The sequence below is a fragment of the Folsomia candida genome, unplaced genomic scaffold (assembly GCF_002217175.1).
Source record: "Folsomia candida strain VU population unplaced genomic scaffold, ASM221717v1 Fcan01_Sc013, whole genome shotgun sequence".
Lineage (NCBI taxonomy): Eukaryota > Metazoa > Arthropoda > Collembola > Entomobryomorpha > Isotomidae > Folsomia > Folsomia candida.
In genome coordinates, this window is record NW_019091205.1 from 917,603 (window position 1) to 945,453 (window position 27,851).

Consider the following 27,851-nt stretch of genomic DNA (forward strand, 5'->3'; position numbering starts at 1 on the left):
TTAAATCATTACTCGCAACAAGAACAATTTATTCTTTTACACATCCATAATATACCCCAAGACAAGAAACAATTGATAATTAATAAGTATGGCAAAATGTTTTAATTATGAAATTATATAGCGGATAGCGGCAAATATTACAAGGAAGCTACAGATTGGCCGATTCTCACCTGTAAAATGATAATATTTAAGAAAACGTTCTAAATGTTCTTTAATTTATATATGTATATACATATCCGTGTACATGTACCTTGTCATTTTAACATATCCAAATCCACTGCCTTTTCATCTTCTCGAGTTAGCAATAAATTTACTAAGAAAGCCATGATTAAGACAAGGATGGAAATATAAATGATTCTTTTCATCCATACGTAGCGTTTGATTTCTTCTCCCCCTGTAAATGAAGGACTGCTAGGGACACTATGGTTATCCAAGTTCGAGTCATCCGCCAGGTTTCGTGCCTTACCAAATAATCCAGCAAAAGTTGTAAATATTTTTGATTCTTTAGACAGTATAGAACGTCCGGTTAAGCCCTTTGTCGGCTGCTCCGCATCCATACTCCTGCCCGCGGTTGTTTCGCTCGGAATCTTCCTCCTTACCAAAGACTGGTCAACCTTTTGTCTCATCTTTTTTACCAAAAAGTTAGTCCCATGATTTAAACTGGGCGTAATCATGTGCGATTTTGCCACTATCATGACCTGACTGACAAGACTGGTCAGAATTTCTTGATTGATTTCACTATAGCTTGCTGCAAACGTTTTACTATTGGAAGTGTCTCTCCTGTTGTTGAACTCGGTTTGGAATGTTGCACAAAATTGAATAAACCGATCCTTTGCGGTTGTTATGCTGCTTTCTGCAAGGCCACTTGTCTCCCGATTTAAGAGAGTTGTATCAATATTTGTTAGGGCTGGAAGGAAATTTGGTTGCATAACCCAATCAATGTAGGGAGCAGAACCTTATTATAAGTTAATTAAATCAATTAGTTTGTTCCATTGAAAAATTATAAGTGTTATTTTTTGCCTACCCCCAGTACCACGAGGTGGAGGACAGTTGACAGCAATGGAGTTGGCAAATGCTCTACAGTTGTGCAAGGAAAGTGATTCTCCGTCATCTAAGCGACACTTGGATTGAAGCACTTTTTCCATGGAGTATTCCCTATCTCCATAATTTAATAATTTCTGTTCCAACTGGTCGCAAAAAGTGTCTATCATCGCATAAATTTCGCTACCCCCTGCCCCTATCCCGATGACAGTTACGGCAAGTGAGAAAGTCTGAAGTAGGGCTCCATTTCCCCCAACGGCTTTCGAAATTAAGGCCCCAACCGCTCCAACCTGCCGTTTCCAACTAGTCTCGGTTGATTGGGTTACTTCTTGCGCGAAAAATCTAACCAGGTTTCTTAGCGATGTTGTATCTCGTGTCATCAATTTTGAAATGGTACTCAATCTGTCCAAGTTTAAGGTTAGATGGTGCTCAAGTTTCTTCGTTTTTGCTCGAATAGCCAACTGTGTAGCAAAGTTAGACTTTACTATATCCTCTAAGCCGACAGAGTTTGCAATAAATTCTGTCGCTTGGGAGTTCAAACTGTAAAAACATTCTCGTGCTGTCATTTCTACTATGACAGTTCCAGCCTCGCGGGCTCCAAAGTTTTGCAGATTTGTGAAACACTGTCCGACCACTTGTCCGATTGTTTTCCCATTGAGAATCACGCGAACCATGCCTTGCTCTCCTACTTCTGTTACCACTCCTGTGGCAACATTTGATGCAGCGCCGAAACCAAGACTAACCGTAGAAATGATTAAGCTTAATGATTTCTGGACAGCAAATGATTTCATGTCAAATTTTCTATTGGAGTAAACCCTACTCGCGTAGAAAAGATCGGAGACTCCTTCAATCATGAGTTGAATTGCAAATGGCACGCCGACTCCGGTCGCGACGAGTATTCCAGCCGCGGTTATTTGAACCAATCCTAAGGCACAGACCGCCGTGATACTGTAGTACGGGATGAATGGTCGCTCATTTAAGAGAATGATCAATTCCAAGCCACGTCCAATTATCGGTTGCAATTCGGCAGGGGTGTAACCAAGTGTCCAATTATCCGAGAGTTTTTTAATTTTGGAAATATCTACATGCTCCGACTTTAATTGCAACCCGGTTAAAATTTCTTGGGCAAATTGAGACGTAATTGTCACGAAGCGCAAACTGACCTCCATCTTAGCTTGGCGTATTTCACTTAAAATGTTTTTCAAGTGGATCCACTCGCAGTCTGCAATTTCTAGTTCTGCCTCACCCGTGTGAAGTTTGAGATACGGTTCAAGCTGGGAACGAGCTATCAGATCGGATTCACCAACCGTCACGTCAAACACGAGACCCGGAAATGTTTCGATAGACGATAATATGTCAACCTGGGTTCCTCGCACAATGAAGTCAAACGCACTCAATTGCCCTTCTGTTAGATCTAATTGACTAGGGTTTCTAATCAATGTGGAAGCAACACGATCCTCGTCTTCGGAAAAGTCGTAAGCACGAAATTGCTCTAATTCTATCTTTGACAGTACGGTGTCAAAAAAGTTGACCAACTTGCTACCCTTGCCGCTTGCCTTTATCAAAATCTGTTCAGTTAGATTATTGTGTAAATGGGTGGCTAACTTTGAAAAACTGGTAAACCGTTTCAGCACCACTTTATAACTGGCTTGGTCATAATAGTTGGGCACATTTGTTGGTACTCGAAGAGAGAATTTCACCTCGGGTTGGTTTACTTTTTTGATTTCTTCAACTGCTTTCTTTACTGTGAATGGCCCTTGCTCCCTAGACAGGGGGACGTTGTTTGGATCCAAAATTGTAAAATAGATGTTGTTCCCATCGGGAATTAATGGTATGAATTTCCTTAACATTGTCTTCCAACCTCCGGATTCCAAATATTTAACGCAATCTTGCTTACTCAAGCCTACCTGGCATGAGTTATCATCCAATAAGCTGACCAGTTGTGATGTAGTCTCTGCTTTAATAAGTAGTCGTCCGTGGGTCTTGAAATCAAATTCGGGATGTCTTTTCATAATATGGTCAACGACATCTTGAATCTGGTCTTTATTCACGAGGTCTGTATCCTGCGTGAGGTGTTTCATTGTGACATCGACATCAGTGTTAGGATCTAACTGCCATAAAGGACTATCCGCTTGGCGAGGAAGATTGAAATAATTTACAGAATTGGTGGAGGATTGATGGACGACTAAGTCGATGAGGCGCTCGGACTCCTTAATTACTTCAATCATGGCTTTAACCCCATTCACATAATTCCCCAAGATAACGTATTTTTGATTCAGTTGAATCGCTAATTCGCAATCGTAGCTATCACTTGGGTATGAAGATTGAGAAGTTTCCATATTCCGTTCATGTAATAGAGTGAAGGCGAAGGAGACGTAGCTTTGTTGGAGAGCGAGCTGTCGAATTCCCTTGATAAATTTTTGGGTAGCCTCGGATTTATAGTTTTCACAATATTTGTCCTGAGCCCCAATGCTGTACCAATTTCTCTTTTCGTGTCGAATAAAGCAACACCCTTGCCCGACATATGCGGCTGATGCGAAAGTTGGGTCTAGGTCGATAGCGTGCTGAAAATAGGGAACGATACAGCCAGAAATGTCAGTTTCTCCGTTGTATAAAGCAGCGTTTCCGATACGTATAGAGTAGAATGGATTCTTCACAAAAGCTTGTAGGAAATCTAGGTTTGTCTTGCACGTAGAAATTTTTTGGGATAATTCTTTGAAAAAGTTTGAAAATTGGGTCTTAACCGATTCCAATTCGCGTTCTGTTAATTGTTTGGGATTCTGTGCGTCGGGACAAATCTTGTGGTCGATGCGCTTGACATATAAGGCCCATAGCTCTTCTACGGATGCCATGATGTATCTCTCAAAAGCTGATGGAGCCGGTGTCATCCCGATGAGGGATAATTTTGATAAAAATTTTCTCTTCAGTGTATCATGGTCTTTAAGTTTTGTTCTCAAATTTGAAAGAAATTCGCACATCTCTCTAAAATATGTCTCCTTAAGTTCAATTGTTGGCAGTTGCAAAGTTTCAAAATCATTTAGTGCGCGCTTCTCCAACTCGTCCCGCGCGTTCTGATCAGAAATTTGGTGCCCTGATGTAGACGTATAAATGATGAACTGTGCCGTTCCGTAGTTTCCGTTGCGGGCGGTTCGGCCCTTGATTTGCCATTCGGCTCGAAGATTTGGAGGGAGGAACGTCATACAGATGTGGAGACCGCCATTACTTTCCAACATCGGGGATGATTTGATATCCGTTCCGCGTCCTGGGTAGGTGAGAAATAGTAAAATATGAAATCCAACTGCAAAAATTTACTTGAATTTTAATGCACACTTTAAATTTACAATTACCTGCGAGATTCGTTGCAATAATTATATCTCCAGGAACCACACGTTCTACGTGTTTGTCTTCATCCGTATTATTTTTAGTATACATTCGTAAACTATGATAGTTTAGTTTGGAATTTCGGATAGCCCGACGTATTTCTGAAGCCATTCGTATACTTCTACAAACGATGAGGACCGCTCTCCCTTTAGTAAGTTCGAGGTCAACACTGTCCACAATCGTATCCATCCAATCTTGTTTATTGTCCCTCGTGAGGGTTTCGTACTCATGAAAGTTTTTCCAATGTGATGCCGGTGTCAGAACGGTGTCTACGTTGAACACATTTTCAACAAACTTCGTCGCCGCGGAAGATCCAAAAGTTCCCGTAAATCCGAAAAGATTTTGAGATGTGAATCTTCTAAAAAATGAGATGGTTGACATATAATTTGTCGCCAATGTTTCTGGTGAAATGGCTAAATTATGCTTTAGTTGGAGGAATTGTTGTACTCCGTCACCCCAATTTTGATTCCCACGAATCATTCCAGTACTCTCGAAATCTACTGGTTTAATCATTCCGTCATCCACGATGTAATTGACACCTTCTCTAAATTCGAAGAGAGCGATGATTGCACTTTTTGGCCAAATTGGTATTTGGCCGGCAACGAAGTCTAGCAAATGGGAGGGTATCTTGATCTGAAATTCGGATGGAATTGATTTTTCCGCGAGTTTTTGAAGGCAAGGGTTGTCCCTCAATGTGATAGGGTTGAGGTTTGGTGAAACCTTTATTCCTGTCCACTTTTCCAACATAATTTCCAAACTTGTCTGAATAAAGGTGGCAATATTTGATTTAATTTGTACTGCATAATCATGGTACTCGTTGGTCCGAATAAGTTCACAAATATCGAGATGGACAATTTGATCATGTTCCTCCCCAATTGATTGGATCGTTTCAAGCATTAATTTTCCTTCCTCATCTCTCACTAGCTTTCCAAATGCTAGGTAAGTATTGATCCCATCGGTGGTAAAAATTCGATCCTGCATCGAGCACAACTTGTCCCATACGAAGTGATATATCGGCTCAAGCAAGTCCAATCCGGGCAGGTCGGCAGAAAGACGGGCAAACTTTGAACTTTCATCAATCAAGAGGAAATCCACTTCATCGACAAAAATAACATGATTATCGAATGACACGGCATCACTACTTTTTGATATGTCTCCTAACGTGGTCAGTATTCCGAATTCGTGTCGTAAAATGTCAAATTGAAATTGGCACGCTTCCCCAAACACGACGTCTTTTCCGTAACAAGTTTTCGCACCTGTGATGTAGTTTCCTTTATCTTTATTGTGATCTGATGTAATGTTGAAATATCGGAATAATACGGCCGCCTCGGATGAGTCTCTCTGTGCCAGGACAGAATTACTTGTGGAGACAAAAACCTGTGTAGAAAAGTATAACTATATAATTTTTTCGTATTTTTCTATATACTAATCCTTATCATATACATAATTATCGTTGGCGTATTTAAACTGGAGTAAATTCTCGGGCCAAGGCTTAGGATTAGTCGGACACATACCCCAATAGAAATGAGGGCAGAGTTTAGCCTCTCATAAAAATTGAACCTGAATTTGATCTCGTTACAATACACCGACCATAGATATCTATTTGTGCCTACCTTATTACCAGATAGTACAGAAAGCGCTGCAAGAATTCGTATCACGGCTGATTTGCCCCCACCGGTCACCAATTGTTGAAGTAATCCCTTCGAATTCTTCCCAGGTCGAGAAACTGACAGATATATGCATAAGAGTTGACTGTCCGTAAGCTCATAACCATAACTGAGTTTGTTAGCTTGGGCTAAAACGGCGAGCGTTTCAATTAAAAAATTTTCTTGGGATGACAATATTTTCCAGTTCGATTTAACAGATTTCCCCCAGTCTTGGAAGGCTTGACGGGTCCACTCTTGTAAATCAACTTCAACCAAAGGTTGTGTAACTTTTTTAGTTGCTCGGATCGAAGAAATGATATTTATCAACATTTTTGCGCTTTTATCTACTGAAATCTCAGTTTCTCCTGGAGTGTTTGATATTTTTGTTGTAAGTTGTTTGATAAAATCTGGGTTTTGAATCGCAAATTCGGAACAAATCTCCTCCAAATTCTTTGGCTCTTTGCTAGACCGCTTTTGTTTACTGGAAAATATGTTGTTTAACAAAATAGCAGTGATACTTTTCAACATTTTTTTGACATCTCTTCGTTCCACTATCTTCATAAATTGTGCCATAATTTGTTCTGATTTCTTGTCATCATTGACAATAAATTGATCAAGGAGTTGTACCAGTTTCTCCAATGTTAAATTATTGTTTCCTTTCGGTAAAGGTTGACCTGATTGTGGGGTGATTTTATGACCCACCGCAGATACAACGAGCCTTTTTAAATCTTCAAAGTTGAATCCTTTCTTTAAAAGAGACCTGAAATTGTCCCGAGTTCTTGGATTGATTTCTGGTATCGCTCCGAGTAACGTTTTTGTCTGCAATTCTATCAAAGTTTGGCGTGGATCTGTGGTCTTCATTGCTTGGGTTAAATCGTTATGGAGAGTGGATAAATCGTAGTAATCCTTTAGATGGGTGAATACAGCAAGTAAATCTGTACTTATGGTATTTTCTTCACAATTTTTTTGCAATATTTGCTGAACTGTGGTGAACTTTAGTCCCCAATCTAACGCGTTCTTGGCCACATTACAAATCTCTGTTGACAGTTGGCTAGATTGTACTGCATATCTTGCCATGTGGTACACCAGGCTGGATGGGAATGGACACAATGTTTCAGACAAAAATCCAGCAGCGGTTAAAAAGCCGAGATTTTGTGTTAGAGCAATGATTTCTGGGATGTCACTCGGCGTCACTGATCCTCGCAAGAGGGCAGCGAGGAGTAGTTGCAAAAATTCGTGTGGAGCCTTATCATTTTGATGATATGTGAATAATTCGTTGAGACCAGTAAAATCCAATGCTTCATCACTGTACGATAATAACGTTCCTTTTAATAGATTGATCTCGTCGGCGTCATTAACTTGTGTCGATCCAGGTGTGAGGCTCAGAGTGCAAAGTTTTTTCAATTGATTGGCTCCCTCTTCACCAATAATTTGTTTGATTAATGATTCAACTTGAGGGTGTGGATGTCCAGAGAGAATTTTTGAAAAACCATGATAAACGGTGAACTTGACCAAGGGATGGGCACCGTGTTGTACTCCGGTTTTAAAAATATTTCTTATATTTGAAACTGTAATCTGACTGAAGTCATCCTCGTCCCGACAGGCTTTCAGGGATTGAAGGGCAAAGTCAAATTTACAAATATCTTTTACTCCGTTTCCACCGAATTTTTGTTCAATAATATTAATCAGGTTGAAGAACGTTCCAACTTCTAATTTTGTCCCAGACTTATGGCAATCAGATTTCAGAATTTGCAAACTTCTTGTCAACCCCGGCACGATGTATGGATTTAGGAGGTCACTATTCTTGCATAAAATTGGTATCACTTGTCTCATAAATTCGGCAAATTTCAAAACTGATGATTGATTCATTTGTATCGAGATGTCGGTATTGTCCCGAATTTCAAAGATTGAGAGGTGTTTCGCATAATTTACAATTTGCCCTTGGTGCACTTCAGGTTCAATGGAATTTACGAGTGTTTCCCCAGCTGTCATGTACTTTAGTCGATCCTCCCGAGAAACTGTGTAATTTCGTTGTTTTATAAAATTTTGTAGTAAATTGTCCAAATCGGGGAGGCAGTTTGCTGCCGGAGTGTCTTGAAAAATTTGATTAAAATCCAATATTTTCTGAATTTCGGATGCAGACTCTGGATCAATTTGTATGCATGGGAACGCAATGCAGTTCCTGATTAAATTGGTATACTCATTTTTGTTGATGGTTCCAGATTCTAGTTTTCGGACGTGCCCACACAATATGGCAATATCACTTTTGCTAAGTTGAAAAATCTGAATGGGGCTTTGGGATTGCAAAATTTCAAAATAGGTTCGTAGTATGGTAACGATTAATTCATCGTGGGGCGAGTTGTCTGAATCACAATTCCTTATCAGGATGGAAATTACTCGAGAAATGGTTTCCTTTCGAATTTTTTCAATTTTTAAAATATTTCGGATTCCCGCATGTTTAATCGTATTGTTCAAATTTTGCAATGTATCCTCTATTAAGGAGTCAAATTCTGGGGCGGAATTGTGATGTACTTTTTTGGAATCTAAAATAGAACAGACGGCATCAAGTCCTCGACGAATAGTTATTTCTTTCGGAATAACTTTGCCCAGCTCAGTTTTCCATGATTTTAGAACACTTATCGGGTCTGTGGTTTGCCTTATTTGAACCAATTGAATTTTCTGCGCGTCATTGAGAAGATTTTTGGTATGTGGACAGGTTTCAAGGAACTGTACAAGTTCTGCCTTAATTTGATAATCATCCACGTTTTGTGCAAGGTCGATAATTTTCTGGATAAGCGAAGCAAGATCGGGAAGTTTCGCTCCTAGCGTTTCAATACCATGGATTATCCCCTTGATGCTGGAAATGTCGAGATTTGTGTCGCTATTGTATGTACCTAATACTTCGTTGTAGTAGTTGACGAGGTCGGTAAAAATGCCGGACGTTTCGGGCAAGTTGGTCAAAACGTCGCAGAAAAGTGGAATTAAATCTCGCAAAAAATCTTCCCCTACTTTATTTTCCTTTATTTTTGTCAAAACGTAGGATAGGATGGTTTGATTCATCTGATAGTTGGGATCTTGTTTTTTCTCAGTTTTCGTAATATTTGCAATAATGCGAAATATGTCACAGAATAGTGTCATCTTGCCGTTTTCGGCCAGCTTGAAAATGATCTGTTCAAGTTTCCCCATTAATTTAGATGACCCTGGAATCGTTCTGTTTTTATTTTGGAAAGCCAGCAATAGGTGGGCAACGCTTGCCAATAAGTCCAAATTCATGTCGACTTTAAGAACTTTGTCAATTATGATGGTTTCCAGTAATAATTTCGTATCTGGGAAATTCTGACCATTTTCTGCCGCCGTTGCCAACAAGTGTAAACTGTGAAGTTGAACGGTAGTAAAATCGGGTAAATTTTGAGGCGCTGATTCACCCAAGATTTGTTGTAGGCAGTGTAAATTATTCATAGTTAATTCATGCGATCCACTTTCTCCAAGTTTGGTTTTGAGAAAGGTGAGCCGACCGAGTAGATTACGGGTTGAAATAAATTGTCCCCCTTTTTCCTTAACGGTTCGTAGGGTAAGTTCTTTAATAAATGTGTTATATTGTTGCGGTTCCAAATCTTGATTGTAGAATGCTTTCTGTAACATTTGAAAAGCTATGTCTCTCTCATACTCGGTGGTAGTCTTGTATAAGAATTTGCTAATATGTCCAATAGCTAAGTTACTAATTGTCTGTTGATTTTTTATGCAATTATTCCAAATTTGAAAAACTTGGCTTGTCACGGTTGCTTCTTCTGTTTCGAAGGCTACATCCAATTTAGACAATGTTGACTCGGGGAGGTTATCCCCCATCGCGGTCATTATCTGGAGAATGCGCAACACTCGACTAACATAATCGGACGAGGAGGTTGAGCATTGTTCCAGAATGATGTCAGCGATTGGATAAATGTTTTTTGATATGATCCCCTTATGTCCGGCTTCCTCGGCAAGAGCTAAAATCTGTGTGTTAACATTTGTTCCGACATCTTCATATTGATAATCCAAAGTCGACCCGGCTAAATTAAAGTAGGATATGGGAGCCATAATTAAATCTTTTTCCTGTCTTAATTCATCAGCCGGAGTGCGCTCAGTGATTCTGAGGGAGAACAAGGTAGAGATTGCGGAACACCAAAATATTACGTCTTCCGGTTCTCCATATCGCTGTCTGAGAGTTAGCAGACTTCTTAAAGTTGGTAGTAGTGGAGTATTTTCATCCAATGCGATGGAGTCTTTTAAGTATCCTAAAATTGTAGCGGTACGAATTCGCGTCTGTGGGCAGGTCGAATTTATCAAAGGATTTATAAAATCAGCGATGGTTACACCTGCAGGTAACTCGTGCCACTCTATTGATCCCGTCTGGATAAGGAATTGGACAAGATTTGAAGCTTGAAGTGACATCGGGGTTGCAGATTCGGAGTCATTTTGCTCCTCTACGAACTCAATTTGTTTCGAGGTTTGATTAGTTTGCACGAATTGGGTGGAATTCATCATTCTGATCAAATACATGTTTGGAACGATTTTACCATAATTGGTTTCAGGCACATCTTCAAAAAATTGGTTTACCGCCAAGACCACGTACTCGTTCCAGTTTGGAACACTTTCGGTCCGTCCCATCGATTCGAGGAGAGGTTTGGAAAATTCGTAGATATCTTTGTCTTCAATCGCCTGGGTTTGTTTTAACTTATCCAAGGCCTGAATGCAAATTGCGAAAATTCCAGATATGTCGTCTTCTGTTAGACCGGTCTCCAGTAGGGCAGCAAAGCAGGGGCGTAACAAGTCTGAAGATAACAATCCTATCCTTACATTGGTCAAGTATGACGAAACGATTCCCCTGCACGCTTTCCTTTTTGCAGGTTCTGACTCTGTACTTGTCATGATGGATGTTAAATTTGAGAGTAAATCTTGCGTAAAAATTTTTTCTACAAGGGAACCATCCTGGTAAACAATTCTCTCAATGGATTTCGCAAATGTAGCAATTTGATCATCTGTCAGATTTCTCTCGGAATCTGTTAATCCTTTAATTCCATTTTCAGCAAGACTTATGTAGCTCGCATTGGTATCATCTTGACGAATGATATCATCCATGATGTCACTGATGTTGATCAAGTTGGCCTTTATTCTCCGAATTTCTTCCTCCGTTGTTGGTTTCTTTTCCAATTTCCATTTTTTCCACGTATTCCAATCGGCGTTTAGGTAAGTGCTATAGTTTCCCAAGTATCCGCGCAGCATGTTTAAGCGATCTTCGGTAAAAATCACCCAATTCCTCCGGCTTGCAATTTGTAATATTTGTACCGCAAATAGTCTAAGTCCAACAAGTTTATCGATTGTAAACCCTTCATACTCGTGGTTATACCGGAGGTTAAAGTTTGCAATAAACGCATTTTTGTCGATAGCTGGAGCAATAATTTTGAAACATTTGTCCACCGTTTCAAACGGGATTTTTGTATTATGGGCATATTTTTGGAAGAGGCGTGTAATTAGAGAGTCTACATCAATATCGCGGTATTTCAATAAGACAAAAATCTTGTACCAGTAATGAGCTCCGAGTAATTTTTGTGCGAGATAGCCATCCCAATCATCTATTTTTATTGGATTCTCGTTCTCCGATGTTTCCGCTAAATCCCATAAAGTTTTCACTTCACCGTAAGTATCTTTATAGAAACGAGTATCGGTCCCATCTTTTAAAAGGTTTATATTTTCTGGTAAAATATCAACCTTTGTCTCTTGCTGGAGCAGGTCATTCCTGTGTTTGAACGAGTCACACAAATTCATTACGCGTAACGCGTTCTTCTCACTGTTGTAATTAATGGTGGTGGAGACTTGCTGGGAAACGTGGACTGATAAATAACTGTTCGTTCCGGAAGACGGAGACCTGTGAAAGACTCTGTGTTGCGCTTGTTCTTTCTCAATCAGTTTGAAGAGGTCGGATTGACTGTGACATTTGTTCAGGCGGGAGAGACGATTTGACGAATTTATCCTCTCCAAAATTTGTCTTCTCTCATTCTCAGAGAAACTTGAAGTTACCCCGACTTTAGAAAGGACTGACTTGATATTTTTCATGGTTGATGGATCTCTTAAAAGTTGAGGTCCTAATTGGGTCAGAGTTTCCATAAGGTAGGCCTGGCTTTGCGTATCGTCTGTTTTCAGCAACGTTTTAAGTATGGTGTTCGCTATCTTGGTAAGTATGGAGTTATCTAGAGTTTCATCGAGTTGCTGTAGATTATGGCGAACCGCATATTTCACTGTTTCGCATAGTTTGCGAAGAACAATGTTTTTGTTTTCGAAATTTTTCGAAACTTTTTCCAAAATGAAATCCATTATGCGTGCCGTAATTATGGGTGGAAGGCCAGATTGGCGGGACACCATGGAAAGCAGCTCGCTAACCTTTTGACACGATGTGGAATTTAGTTGGTCCCTAATTGCTAACCATTGGGTTTCCAAAAGTCCTCGGATGGAGTCAATATCGCCGGAAAATTGGGTAAAGATATCCTCGACTGAGACGTTTGATATGGAAGGTTGCGACATTGTGGCCATTGTTGAAGCTGTTATTTAATAAAGCATTAATACCGTATTTATTAGGATTTTATAAATTGTGGGACAATTTGAAAAAAATGTCATTACGAAAATAATTTATACAAACCTGTCAAAAACTTTGTAAAAAGCAAATTTGGACAATGGCACGAGGCGAATTATTATGGAGTAACCTCCTCAATGGAAGATTCGGGTTGTTGGCGTTATCTTGAAAAAAAGTCGATTATTATTACTTAACACTTGATCTCGTAAAATAATACTTTCTGGTTTTATAGCTTATTATTAGAACATGTAATGTAATGCAAAATGCTACAAACTATTTGTGCTTGATTTTTAGCATGTATAATTTCTTGCATACCTCACGCCATCCAGAACCCATGATCTATATATAGTCATAAGCTGGTTGTCTAGTATAGGCTGACTTGTAGCCCGGTCATCCCTCAATGTTCAGACACTGTGACAATTACTTTAAAATATATATATGTATATATTTATTAAATTAATCCGAAACCATTGGAGTAAGAATATGAAGATTCTCACCTCACAAATGGGACCAGATCTGCGTAAAATAAATGTTTGATAAACACTTTCTCCTCAAATTGTTACTTGATGCTGAAATAAATAATTACGAATAATAACTATTATTACTTTAGTAATGTAAATATTAACCTTCAATTATATGTCCTCTAGTGGAGGTCATTAATATCTCAAATGTAGTACGCGTTATCAATTATTCATAAATAAAAATATTGCACAAATTAGTTAAAGGATAAGAAAATTAAATAAAGTATATTACATATACTATGGACAGTATAGTATGGAACTGTGAGAAACGAATGTATATAGTATTAGAAATATTTTGTGAAATTACAAATCCCTTGCATATGTATATTAGCAACTAATAACCTTTCTAAATTACTTAATGTCTAAAGATTCCACGCCTCCTTCCTAGAGTTGTGCAATTCTCTTTCCAAAACTTGCCATCAAATTCGTTTTTGCAATTTTTCCGACTTTGTTGGTTCCTAACTTTACAGGACCACCACTTGGCTTTTTAAATTCAACATTTTTGGAATCCTTGAACTTTTTTATATAAGAATACACATTTGTCTTGGGGAAATTTTCTTGCTTAAAAAAATTCCACGTGGTTGTCGAGTTCCTACCAGCCTTATTTTTATAAAAATCGATCACTTTTGTCGCTAACTGTCTCCTTTCAGTCCAAGTTTTTCTACCTTTATCCATAATGCACAATTACAAGTGATACATCAAATTATGCCCAATAAAATACTCTTTCAGAAAATCAATTTTGTTTTTGATAATTGTTAGTGTTACTCAAAATTTCCGCTAGAGAGCGCAGTTCCATACTATACTGTCCATACATTATTTTAACCTCGAGCATATTTTCAAAAATAAAATACCAACTTTAAACATAAATTAGAATTAAGTTTTTTAAATTATAATACGCTATGATGATCACCGAAGGAAGTGATTGTTTGATTTCGGTATAGGAGGTGAGATTTATGTACACAGGGGCGTTTGGAGATTTTGGAGGCAAAGTGAGATTTTCCCGCTTTTCGCATTTCTAACCTAACCGAAACTCAATTGATGTCTTTCATCTGATTCCTGCATGAATCTCACTTTTACCCAGACTTTACAAGTTTACACCGCATGGAGGGTGGTTGTGGGAAAAATAAGACCATTGAAATTGATCATTAAATTTGACCATTAAAAATTACTAAATTATAAATCACAAACGCTTTTCTGGGTGTTTTAAAAACTCGATATTTTGATATTCAAAAATCGATATTGGTATTCTGGAATCTCGAAACATCGCAATATTTGATATTTTCACTTCGGCGTGAAAAAATTAAGAAAATATATAAGTAATTCTCTTAACTGAAGGCAAACCAATACTGGTGAAATGTTTTAGTTAGAGAATACATATAATACAAATACTTGTTCATACAATTTGTATGAACAAGGTTTGGTCATGGTATTAACCAGTGGCATAAACTGACTGGCATAAACTGGTTAATACCGGTATAAACCATTTTTACTCAACTGGCATAAACTGACATAAACTGGCATAAACCTAAAATAGTAAACAGTAAGGTGTGAACGTGGGGAAGAATGGTAATGAAATGCAAATGATCAAGTAATCTCATTCTATCCTTTCCTTTGATTTTATACATTACATTGATTGCGATAACTAAATTTTCTTTAAATTAGCAAGTATCAATAATCTCACGATGTAACATATAGTATAGTTGTACATAGTTGAATTATTAATTAATTTCTTTAGTAAAACAAATAAATCATGTGGCAGGCTTTGGTGGAAGGGAAGTTAATTATATAGAAAACTTGCACTTTTTAACGACCATATGTATGTAGAAAGCTCAAAATACTTGTATGGGAAATGTTATCATGGCCATACTACTTTCTAGTTTGCACTATTGGAATTAAAAAACTCAATTTGAAGAGTAAATTCTATCATAACCCTAATTATATTGAACCCGCCTTGTATTGACCAATCACAGAGTTTATGCCAGTTTATGCCGGTTTATACCACCGGCGTTTTGAAAAAGTGGTATAAACGAAACCCTGAATATGAACAGAGCATCGTTTCTTGCGCAAGAAATAAATACTGAACTGTAAGTTGCAAGAAACTGCAAGAACTGAAACCTGACTCAGCGGTAGTCGTAAAATGCTATTTTGTCAGCTTATTGTCTATATTGTTAATAAAATAATGTTGCATAAAATAAAACGTGGTCTACCCTATTTTCGAGTAATTTATTAATAATGACTCCTAACCGACCGACTTACAGCTGGCTTTTGTGAAATCCCAAGAAATAAGAGCAACTCTAACTGATTCGGTTAAGTATTTTCTTGGATATATCACTTTGTGGTACCAATTTTGTACGATATATTTTTAATTTGGGCTGAATTACTTTATAGAAAATGACGACAATAATGCATCAAAAAGTCAATTAGAAAGGGAGACGGAAGAAATTATGAGTGACGGAAGGGCAGTTATTTCAATAAGTTATTTAGATAGTATACTGATACTTTATACGATTTACAAATTGGTCTGTAAACAATAAATATAGGGCATAATTAATTAATTAACATTTGAATTAAGAGTTTGAAGCAATGAATGATCCAGGTTCTATTCCTGGATCATCAATTCTGACGAATCGAACTCGGAATCATAAATTATTATTCCAGATAACGACAATCGATTAATTCATCCAATTCATTAAAATCTTAAAAAAGTTTCTCAACATTGGGAAATATATTTACTAACAAATTTGTGAGAAGGTCGTCAAATTTATAAAGCTCTGAAACTATATGTAATTCATCAATATTTTCAAGCAGTTAATGGAATATCACGAGAATCGCGAAAGAAAAAACGAAAACGGTTTGAGATTCCGATAGCGAGATGTGATCAGTTTTAAATTAAAATACGACTTATGACTTAGTATCATTGATAGAATAAAAAAAATGGTTGCAGTTTGGCGAAACTATTATCTGTTATTAGCAGACTTAGGATATTTATTTATTTATTCATAAAAAAATATTTTTTTATACTCATATTTTGATTGTAACTTATTTGTTTCTTAACCGAATTGCCTGAAATTTTCTACGGAAGCTTACAATCATGTGAGCATTGCGTTAGGATAAGAATTGAATAAATACTTCTCTAATATTTCGAGTTATAAAAAAATATTTTTATTTAACATGGTAGATAAAAAATATTTTTTTATAACTCGAAATATTAGAGAAGTATTTATTCAATTTTTTTCCTAACGCAATGCTCACATGATTGTAAGCTTCCGTAGAAAATTATAGGCAATTCAGTTAAGAAACAAATAAGTTACAATCAAAATATGAGTATAAAAAAATATTTTTTTAAGAATAAATAAATAAATATCCTAAGTCTGGTTATTAGGTATAATAATTGTAAAATTATATTTTTGCCTTTCTTGCAAAAAGTGGCTTATTTATGCATTTCTTGCATTTAATTCGTGCAGGTGGTTTCTCTCAAGCAATGCTCTGAATATGAATAAGATTTGAATAATTTAAATTAATTACGTAAATCTAAATAACTAATTTTTGAAAAGATTAAGTATTTAGAAAATTTTAAGACTACAAAGGGCACGCTTACGCGAAGTTCTGGGGTCAAATGCGGTTTTAAGAGTGACTCAATTAAATCCCACTTGTACATCATCATGCATGATGATTACTCTGATTTTGCAAAGGTTATCTGGGTAATACATATTTTGGTAGATATTTATGAACGTTTCTAAGCTTAGCTCAGTTTAAAGAAATTTTGGCTAAAATACACAATTTTAAAAAACCCTTACGTTACGCCTACGAATAATTAAAATATTTTGGGAGATTTCACATTGAAAGTTTGTAACTTTAGTAACGTTTATTATCATAGAAAAGAACTGCGAATTTAATTCGTAAAATATTTGACTCTAATCCATAATTATTATTACCCGATCTATAAATCTTATTCAAAATATAATTATTTATTATATTTATCCATACTACGTATTAATTCAATCCCATAAATTGATTTAATGACCAATAACCAAAATCATGCGAAAGTTGGCCTTGAATACCCCCACTGTATTTAATATTGATAATTTAACTTACCTAGAACAATCGGATAATCCTCGTATTGCAGAATATTTTTAAGACAGATGAAATTAGTTAGCAAACCGGTAAAAAAAATTTCTCTTTTCGAACCAGAAAGTTGACAAAATTCTGAAATTAGAAGAAAATGTAATTACTTATACTTAAATTACTATCCAATTTATATAATTTTGCTTTATTTTAGTAAACTGTGTACATAATTATGAAATATTGTTTGCACGTATTATACATGAGGAAAAGACACAACTTGACTAAGTTATGTACATAAATATTTACAATATACAACTGCATACATTATTCTTTAATGTGAGTTGGACAACACCACGAGAGAATGAAACTTATGTAAACTGGGTTATGTAATATGTACGACCACTGGATCTGTAAAGGCTGGTATAATTTATCGCAATAAAATAAAATGAGGTTGCGTCACAATTTACTTGATCAAAGTTTGGCAAATCTCATATCACAGTTGGCCAGCTTTAGGTGGTCTTATCGTATAGGTAATTAAACTGATGTATGTATGGAGTTTATAGACAGAGGAGTTGATTTTTGCATATCACTTACTATACGTACGTACAAGGTTTTATTGTATATATTTATTGAGTGGAGTAATATTCGTAGATATCTACAGATAAATGTATGTATCGCCACAATGTAAGCCTATTAAGTATGTTCTGTGTATAAAAACGGGATCAAATTCTTCCCCAATTTTACTGACAGGGTGAAACCTGCATATTCCATGATTGCGATATTTACACCATGAAGCCTTTCAAGAAGAATTTTATCCCGTTTAAATAAATGCAGGGAAGATTTGACTTTATTTATATAATGGTGTTTAACACAAGTTAGATCACGCCTCGATGAAGCATGGACTTTGGCCTTATTTATCATGCGAGAACTGGAATTTCTGGAACGTTCAAATCACAAAGTTGATACAGAATCGTTATCAAGCAAAATAAGCCAATCCCACATATGGCGTTGCAAAACTGGCAAATTTTTCAGAATCAAACTCCTGACACAAATCTAATGGCCGTGATGTTTTACCATATTTTGAATATTGAAATGAAACCAAAATTTTAATAAACTTATCGTCCCCATGAAAACAATAAGGTTCGATGCAGTTTTCTTTCTGGTAAAAAAAACACAAAATTATTACATAATAATTTTTTTACAAGCCAGTATCAAAAATAGTCTTAAAAAGTGCTAAAAAATTTATATAAATTAATTTTTTACTATATTTGCATAACCAAGATGAGTTGCATTTTTGCGAAATATTTATATAATTAGTTTTAGGAATCATTTTGTATTTCGTAACGTTTCATCACCGAAAATTTAGTTTCCTTACAAATTTTAACTTTTTAAAAAATCTAATTTTCTACAGAATTCGACAAAATTAAGGTAAGGAGAAGTATGACATTGTTGACCCAAACTGTGAAATTATTATACATATTATTTTTGCTCATTTTCTGATCTATGTAATGTTCTGAACTAACGTGTGCAAAAAGTGAATACTGGCCGTATAAGTTTTGTCTAAAGAAATATTTTTTTATCCCGTAAAACATACCAGACACATGTTGGCTAATTTATTTACGACGTGGATATTTTCACACATTGTTCTTTAATTGATTTTATATGAGTTAGAATACTCTTGGAGAATTAACCTTGAACTCGATTATGTCATTTGAACACTGGTTGAGATCACGCAGGCAATAAAATAACGACGTTGAGTCACAATGGATTTCATGGAAAGAAGGCAATTCCCATATCTGATTTGGCAAGCTTGTTTACTTAAACCTTTGGCACACCACAGATTTGTGCAAGTTGACAAGTTTTTATTTATTACTAATTTACAAAAAGTTTGAAAATTTTAAGGGGGAATAGTAAATACTTTATGTAACCAATAATTACGAAATTTGCAAGTTAAATTATTTCACTCATTTGGTCATACACAATTTCAAGACTCAAATAGGAAGTGTAGCATATTTTCTCCTGTACAAAATCCACCCATCCATTGCAAAATCGGGTGTGTGATTGACATGCAACAAAAGAAAATATGCATACATGTTTTTTTCACGGGTGTTGTTGGCCCAGAGGTTCCAGAACAGATATAATACTGCTTTTGGTGTCATTGTGAGCATAATTAGTTATACTAGTGAAGTTTTGAAGCTGGGTTTGCAAAACTTAAAGATAACCAATATACATACTTAATAAATTCGAAATTTTAAGAAAAATTTTCATTTAAATTATATGATTAATGAATTGTTTTAGTGTCTTCCTTTCATTTCTAAAAGTTTTCCAAGAAAACTGCACTAGCTCTACATCACACAAAAATTATGAAATGAGAATTTTGGAATTCCATCCACCCATTCTCGCTAGCGAGTGACACCCAGTGGGCAAGTCGGGTGTGGTTACTAAGGTGTGCATGGTACTGAAGGATTCAATGTAATTCAATGCAATTTTAGCTAGACCCTTAAGCACATTTGGTACAAAGGAGTATGCTCAGCGTCTCAAAATTTACTCAAAGTAGGGTAAATTAAGTAGAAAAATTATAAATTTTTTAATATCATGAAACCAAAGAAAGACACAACATAAGATATTATGTAAATATTACCCAACTATTTACGCACAGAAGCGATTTATACGGAAAATTGATCAAGTAGAGTCGTATTTTTCAGACTTTAGGAAAAACCGAATTTTTTATATAAAAAAAACCTTAGAAAAATTAGAGTTCTATGTTCATCCTGCATAAAAAATAATGCAAACTGCATTACTGATATTGGGAATATTATCTTGCAAAAATTGCAGCCTGTAAATTACATATTAAGCTCCGTGTAATATTTGGTGCTTCATTTGAACAAAACATACTTTTTTTCGCGACTCTGCCCTACTCCACTCTTACATATATATTATCAGGAATTAAGGTCTCTTCATGTTTCCAAGGTATCACGATAAAAACGGATAAATATGGTAAATTCATAGAATACAATAAGTACAGTGTACCTTAAATTCATCACATTAAGGCCATTCAGACACTTAAGTGCAATGATTTTCAAATCCATAATAAAAAATATGAAACGTACAAATTGTAATGGTAAAAAAATATATTCTCAAACTCTAAAGATTTACCACAAATTTACCAACTGTTAATATGTAGACATATTGGAAACGTGACTATACAAATTTATCATATCGCTGTACTCTCGAATATCACATATTGACCAGAAACGCAATAATTTACTTTTCTCAGAAGTCTTAAAAATTCCTTTTTACACAAGTTTGTTACACGCAAGTATAATATTTCCATATGTATTTTGATTCCAAGAAATCCATAGTTTTCATGAGATCACTCTCAACTTGATTTCTTGCAAATCGACTCCAATTTATGGATACATTATACAAGTTTCTAATGGACTGAGCAAATGTGACATAACTTACATTTTTTATAAGAATAAGATACGCGCTTTTGTAGTTAAGTTTATTGTGTGATTATATTTAAAAAAGGGATGGAGAGAATCTTGTCTTGAATTTATTAAAACTGTTTACTCTACCTGGCAAGAAATCTTAGCATAACGTGATAAATGCCTCTGTAAAATGCAGGTAGGTTAAATTTTGCTTACAAAATATAATATTTACCTGACCACTCGGAGAAGATGGAATGACAAATCGATACCACCACGAGGATTAGTCTGGCAAGATACAAGTCAAATTCTTAGTTCGATATTTTTGAAAATACTTTGACACAATATTTGACACCTTGGAAAAAAAATTGTTTGACTTAAAACACAGATGTTTTAGTACGACTTTGCTCTGCTTTACGGTAGTAAAGTTATAAAGTACTTCTTGCTCTGCAAGGCTATAACTGGTGCTACAACGTAACGAGGATAGTGTTATTTATACATGACAGACTGGATTTCCAGACATACATACATTACCAGTCAGTGCTGTGTGTGGCAGGAGACACCAGTTGCACACATATCTGCAGAATGTTGATAAGTAGATGTTTCTCATAGTTTATATCATGCATGCAGAGTGGACCACGTTTAGTCGGCTGGTATATTGATATGTAGGTGTCGGTGCGCTCGGCACATCTCGCCAAGTTCGTTACTTTGTTCATGCATTCGCTCAATCTCTCAATAATGCCTTTAATAAATGCCTTTTTTTATTATGCGATACGGCCGCAGCCCCATGTGTTCATACATTCAGTCAATGAGCTGTAATTTAGTAATTCAATTACTTTCCAAATTATAATTACACAAGCTCCCCATAACAAAAGTAGAGAAAAACATAAATTCAGCAGTTTAGCATTTTCAAAGTAATTGTAATTACACTTGTAATTCAATTACGTAATTTATAATTCGTGATTGTAGTTGAACTAAGTTAGTAAACTGTAATTGTAATTTGTAGTTTGTAATTGAAGAAAATTATTATTGTAATTGCAGTTTGTAATTTGTAATTTGAACTTCATGTAATTTGGCCAGCTCTGATAATTAATTTTTGAAAAGATTAAGTATTTAGAAAATTTTAAGACTACAAAGGTCACGCTTACGCGAAGTTCTGGGGTCAAATGCGGTTTTAAGAGTGACTCAATTAAAACCCACTTGTACATCATCATGCATGATGATTACTCTGATTTTGCAAAGGTTATCTGGGTAATATGTACATATTTTGGTAGATATTTATGAACGTCTCTAAGCTTAGCTAAGTTTAAAAAAATTTTAGCTAAAATACACAATTTTAAAAAACCCTTACGCCTACGAATAATTAAAATATTTTGGGACATTTCACATTGAAAGTTTGTAATTTTTAGTAACGTTTATTATCATAGAAAAAAAACGTGAATTTAATTCGTAAAATATTTGACTGTAATCCATAATTATTATTACCCGATCTATAAATCTTATTCAAAATATAATTATTTATTATTTTTATCCATACTACATATTAACCTCTTTAGGGCTACGTTTATTTTCTCTAACATTCCCGAACGACGACAAAGCTATTCGTTGGCGTTTCTACGGGGGCAACAATGATAATAGCTAGATAATTTTAGTGACTGAAATTAAAAATGAGGTGATTTCCTGAGAGACGTAGTTGAAAAACGTCTCTATATACACTTTGCATAGCCCGAGCCAAGATTAGTCTGTATACTAATTTTTCGTTTAATCTTTCATCTAAATTGCTGAATTATATTTAACTAAATATGTGTCACGAACTCATCAGTTTTTCTCATCTACTACACCACTTAACAAATATTAAGTTTTATATGCAATCAGATTGCAGAAATCATACATGCAACATGACATATATATGTATGTAACTTATGTGGGTAACCATGGTTTCATAGACAAAATTTAGGAAAATTTGTGAAATCGAGTTCATTTTATTAATTGAGAAGCTACCACGTATCATATTTAATTAATCGCCCATTTCCACAAACCAGTGTGGAAATGAAGTATATGAAAATATATGTTTTATAAAATTTCAAGTTTCAACACCTCCAACAACAATTTCAAATTTAGAAATTTTTTGTCCCCCCCCCCCAATGAGCAAAATTACCCCTTTGGCTAATCTTCGAAATTAATTCTTAGTTTTAGATATCCTACACATTTGCAAAATTTCAACCCAATCGGATAAGTCTAAGACTTATCGATAGACAGACAGATGTTGGTTCCATAAGCCCTGGCTCGGGCTAGACAATTCACTGTGAGGACAAAAGTCGTCCATCGTCTCACAAATATTTTTATGGAATCAACTATAGTTATCCATCGTCTCACGGGGATGTTTTGATTTGGAGACAAAAGTAGTCTTTCGTCTCCATGGGTCATTTCGAAATTGCGACTATAGTAGCACTTCGTCTCTCAGGGATTTTTCAAAACGCAACAAAAGTCACTCATAGCCCTAAAGAGGTTAATTCAATCCCATACATTGATTTAATGACCAATAACCAAAATCATGCGAAAGTTGGCCTTGAATACCCCCACTGTATTTAATATTGATAATTTAACTTACCTAGAACAATCGGATAATCCTCGTATTGCAGAATATTTTTAAGACAGATAAAATTAGTTAGCAAACCGGTAAAAAAAATTTCTCCTTTCGAACCAGAAAGTTGACAAAATTCTGAAATTAAAAAAAAATGTAATTACTTATACTTAAATTATTATCCAATTTATATAATTTTGCTTTATTTTAGTAAACTGTGTAATTATGAAATATTGTTTGCATGTATTTTACAGGAGGAAAAGACACAACTTGACTAAGTTATGTACATAAATATTTACAATATACAACTGCATACATTATTCTTTAATGTGAGTTGGACAACACTATGAGAGAATGAAACTTATGTAAACTGGGTTATGTAATATGTACGACCACTGGATCTGTAAAGGCTGGTATATTTTATCGCAATAAAATAAAATGAGGTTGCGTCACAATTTACTTGATCAAAGTTTGGCAAATCCCATATCACAGTTGGCCAGCTTATAAATACAAATGTTCAAAACTTGCCCGCACCGCAGGCTTGTTTGTGTGTACATAGATATTGACCAGATTACGGTGGTCTTATCGTATAGGTAATTAAACTGATGTATGTATGGAGTTTATCGGCAGAGGAGTTGATTTTTGCATATCACTTACTATACGTACGTACAGGGTTTTATTGAGTGGAGTAATATTCGTTTTTACTGACAGATTAAAACCTGCATATTCCATGATTGCGATGTTTACACCATGAAGCCTTTCAAGAAGAATTTTATCCCGTTTAAATAAATGCAGGGAAGATTAGATTTTATTTATATAATGGTGTTTAATACAAGTTAGATCGCGCCTCGGTGAAGCATGGACTTTGGCCTTATTTATCATGCGAGAAGTGGAATTTCTGGAACGTTCAAGTCACAAAGTTGATACAGAATTGTTATCAAGCAAAGTAAGCAAATCCCCAAATATGATCTTGCAAAACTGGCAAATTTTTCAGAATCAAACTCCTGACACATATTTAATGGCCGTGATGTTTTACCATATTTTGAATATTGAAATGAAACCAAAATTTTAATTAACTTATCGTCCCCATGAAAAAAATAAGGTTTGATGCAGTTTTCTTTCTGGTAAAAAAAACACTGGTACAAAATTATTACATAATAATTTTTTAACAAGCCAGTATCAAAAATAGTCTTAAAAAGTGCTAAAAAATTTATATAAATTAATTTTTTACTATATTTGCATAACCAAGATGAGTTGCATTTTTGCGAAATATTTATATAATTAGTTTTAGGAATCATTTTGCATTTCGTAACGTTTCATCACCTCTATAAAAAATTTAGTTTCCTTACAAATTTTAACTTTTTTAAAAATCTAATTTTCCACAGAATTCGACATAATTAAGGTAAGTAGAAGTATGACATTGTTGACCCAAACTGAGAAATTATTATACATATTATTTTTGCTCATTTCCTGACCTATGTAATGTTCTGAACTAATGTGTGCAAAAAGTGAATACTGGCCGTATAAGTTTTGTCTAAAGAAATAATTTTTTATCCCGTAAAACATACCAGACACATGTTGGCTAATTTATTTACGACGTGCATATTTTCACACATTGTTCTTTAATTGATTTTATATGAGTTAGAATACTCTTGGAGAATGAACCTTGAACTCGATTATGTCATTTAAACACTGGTTGAGATCACGCAGGCATAATTTTCGCAATAAAATAACGACGTTGAGTCACAATGGATTTCATGGAAAGAAGGCAATTCCCATATCTGAGTTGGCAAGCTTGTTTACTTAAACCTTTGGCACACCACATATTTGTGCAAGTTGACAAGTTTTTATTTATTACTAATTTACAAAAAGTTTGAAAATTTTAAGGGGGAATAGTAAATACTTTATATAACCAATAATTACGAAATTTCCAAGTTAAATTATTTCACTCATTTGGTCATACCCAATTTCAAGACTCAAATAGGAAGTGAAGCATATTTTCTCCTGTACAAAATCCACCCATCCATTGCAAAATCGGGTGTGTTGTTGACATGCAACAAAAGAAAATATGCATACATGTTTTTTTAGGGTGTTGTTGGCCCAGACGTTCCAGAACAGATATAATACTGCTTTTGGTGTCATTTTGAGCATAATTAGTTATACTAGTGAAGTTTTGAAGCTGGGTTTGCAAAACTTAAGGATAACCAATTTACTTAATAAATTCGGAATTTTAAGAAAAATTTTCATTTAAATTATATGATTAATGAATTGTTTTAGTGTCTTCCTTTCATTTCTAAAAGTTTTCCAAGAAAACTGCACTAGCTCTACATCACACAAAAATTATGAAATGAGAATTTTGGAATTCCATCCACCCATTCTCGCTAGCGAGTGACACCCAGTGGGCAAGTCGGGTGTGGTTACTAAGGTGTGCATGGTACTGAAGGATTCAATGTAATTCAATGCAATTTTAGCTAGACCCTTAAGCACATTTGGTACAAAGGAGTATGCTCAGCGTCTCAAAATTTACTCAAAGTAGGGTAAATTAAGTAGAAAAATTATAAATTTTTTAATATCATGAAACCAAAGAAAGACACAACATAAGATATTATGTAAATATTACCCAACTATTTACGCACAGAAGCGATTTATACGGAAAATTGATCAAGTAGAGTCGTATTTTTCAGACTTTAGGAAAAACCGAATTTTTTATATAAAAAAAACCTTAGAAAAATTAGAGTTCTATGTTCATCCTGCATAAAAAATAATGCAAACTGCATTACTGATATTGGGAATATTATCTTGCAAAAATTGCAGCCTGTAAATTACATATTAAGCTCCGTGTAATATTTGGTGCTTCATTTGAACAAAACATACTTTTTTTCGCGACTCTGCCCTACTCCACTCTTACATATATATTATCAGGAATTAAGGTCTCTTCATGTTTCCAAGGTATCACGATAAAAACGGATAAATATGGTAAATTCATAGAATACAATAAGTACAGTGTACCTTAAATTCATCACATTAAGGCCATTCAGACAATTAAGTGCAATGATTTTCAAATCCATAATAAAAAATATGAAACGTACAAATTGTAATGGTAAAAAAATATATTCTCAAACTCTAAAGATTTACCACAAATTTACAACCTGTTAATATGTAGGCATATTGGAAACGTGACTATACAAATTTATCATATCTCTGTACTCTCGAATATCACATACTGACCAGAAACGCAATAATTTACTTTTCTCAGCAGTCATAAAAAATTGTTTTTTACACAACTTTGTTACACGCAAGTATAATATTTCCATATGTATTTTCTTTCCAAGAAATCCATCATGAAATCACTCTCAACCTGATTTCTTGCAAATCGACTCCTATTTATGGAGACATTATACAAGTTTCTGAGCAAATATGACATAACTTACATTTTTTTATAACAATAAGGTACCCGCTTTTGTAGTTAAGTCTATTGTGTGATTATATTTAAAAAAGGGATGAAGAGAATCTTGTCTTGAATTTATTAAAACTGTTTACTCTACCTGGCAAGAAATCTTAGCATAACGTGATAAATGCCTCTGTAAAATACAGGTGGGTGAAATTTTGCTTACAAAATATAATATTTACCTGACCACTCAGAGAAGATGGAATGACAAATCGATACCACCACGAGGATTAGTCTGGCAAGATACAAGTCAAATTCTTAGTTCGATATTTTTGAAAATACTTTGACACAATATTTGACACCTTGGAAAAAAAATTGTTTGACTTAAAACACAGATGTTTTAGTACGACTTTGCTCTGCTTTACGGTAGTAAAGTTATAAAGTACTTCTTGCTCTGCAAGGCTTTAACTGGTGCTACAACATAACGAGGATAGTGTTATTTATACATGACAGACTGGATTTCCAGACATACATACATTACCAGTCAGTGCTGTGTGTGGCAGGAGACACCAGTTGCACACATATCTGCAGAATGTTGATAAGTAGATGTTTCTCATAGTTTATATCATGCATGCAGAGTGGACCACGTTTAGTCGGCTGGTATATTGATATGTAGGTGTCGGTGCGCTCGGCACATCACGCCAAGTTCGTTACTTTGTTCATGCATTCGCTCAATCTCTCAATAATGCCTTTAATAAATGCCTTTTTTATTATGCGATACGGCCGCAGCCCCATGTGTTCATACATTCAGTCTGATAAATTTTACGTGACAGATATACAGACGAGTTTGATGATTAAGAAGCTCAATTTCTTAAACGGGTTCCTAATTACGTTAAGTTTTCAGCAATTTAATTGTTCCCGTCTTACATTATATCGTACGAATCGTACCGAACTAAAGAAAACACATTAAATCTAACCAGGCTGGTACGCATAAATATATACTGTCTGCGCATATTTATTATCAACTCTTTTTGTATTTCGGTTTATTATGAGAAATGTTGCCAAGGGTTATTCACAAACCATATCGTATTTTCATACCTATCGCCTATACATATGTATGTATATGCAAAGTGGAAATGGATGATTGATAAGGTTGTTGGAAAAAATAAAGACATTTCATTATTTTCATG

At 35.1% G+C, this 27,851-nt stretch overlaps 1 protein-coding gene and 1 long non-coding RNA gene across 3 annotated transcripts; both read right to left on the bottom strand.

The window, feature by feature from the left end:
* Window positions 1-13,098, bottom strand: LOC110855656. Its single transcript, XM_035856391.1, has 7 exons — window positions 12,991-13,098; window positions 12,742-12,839; window positions 6,036-12,643; window positions 4,389-5,799; window positions 1,025-4,303; window positions 251-955; window positions 1-170 (listed from the first exon to the last, which is right to left on the bottom strand). Exons 3-6 carry the CDS (start codon window positions 12,633-12,635, stop codon window positions 255-257), a joined length of 11,991 nt encoding a protein of 3,996 aa, XP_035712284.1. The 5' UTR covers window positions 12,636-12,643; window positions 12,742-12,839; window positions 12,991-13,098; the 3' UTR covers window positions 1-170; window positions 251-254.
* Window positions 13,099-22,641: 9,543 nt separating this feature from the next.
* LOC118437411 lies at window positions 22,642-27,349 on the bottom strand. Of its 2 annotated transcripts, XR_004836095.1 has the most exons (3): window positions 26,904-27,349; window positions 23,301-23,411; window positions 22,642-23,189 (listed from the first exon to the last, which is right to left on the bottom strand). It is a non-coding gene; the product is annotated as an uncharacterized LOC118437411 (long non-coding RNA). The 2 variants fall into 2 exon arrangements; XR_004836094.1 differs by having other exon boundaries at window positions 22,642-23,411.
* Window positions 27,350-27,851: the final 502 nt, after the last annotated feature.

Coding starts and splice junctions, on each gene's coding strand:
- LOC110855656 (XM_035856391.1), bottom strand. CDS start 12,635: ATGGCCACAATGTCGCAACCTTCCATATCAAACGTCTCAGTCGAGGAT. Junction 5,800..6,035: donor CTGTACTATCTGGTAATAAG/GTAGGCACAAAT, acceptor TTTTCTACACAG/GTTTTTGTCTCCACAAGTAA. Junction 4,304..4,388: donor TATTGCAACGAATCTCGCAG/GTAATTGTAAAT, acceptor TCACCTACCCAG/GACGCGGAACGGATATCAAA.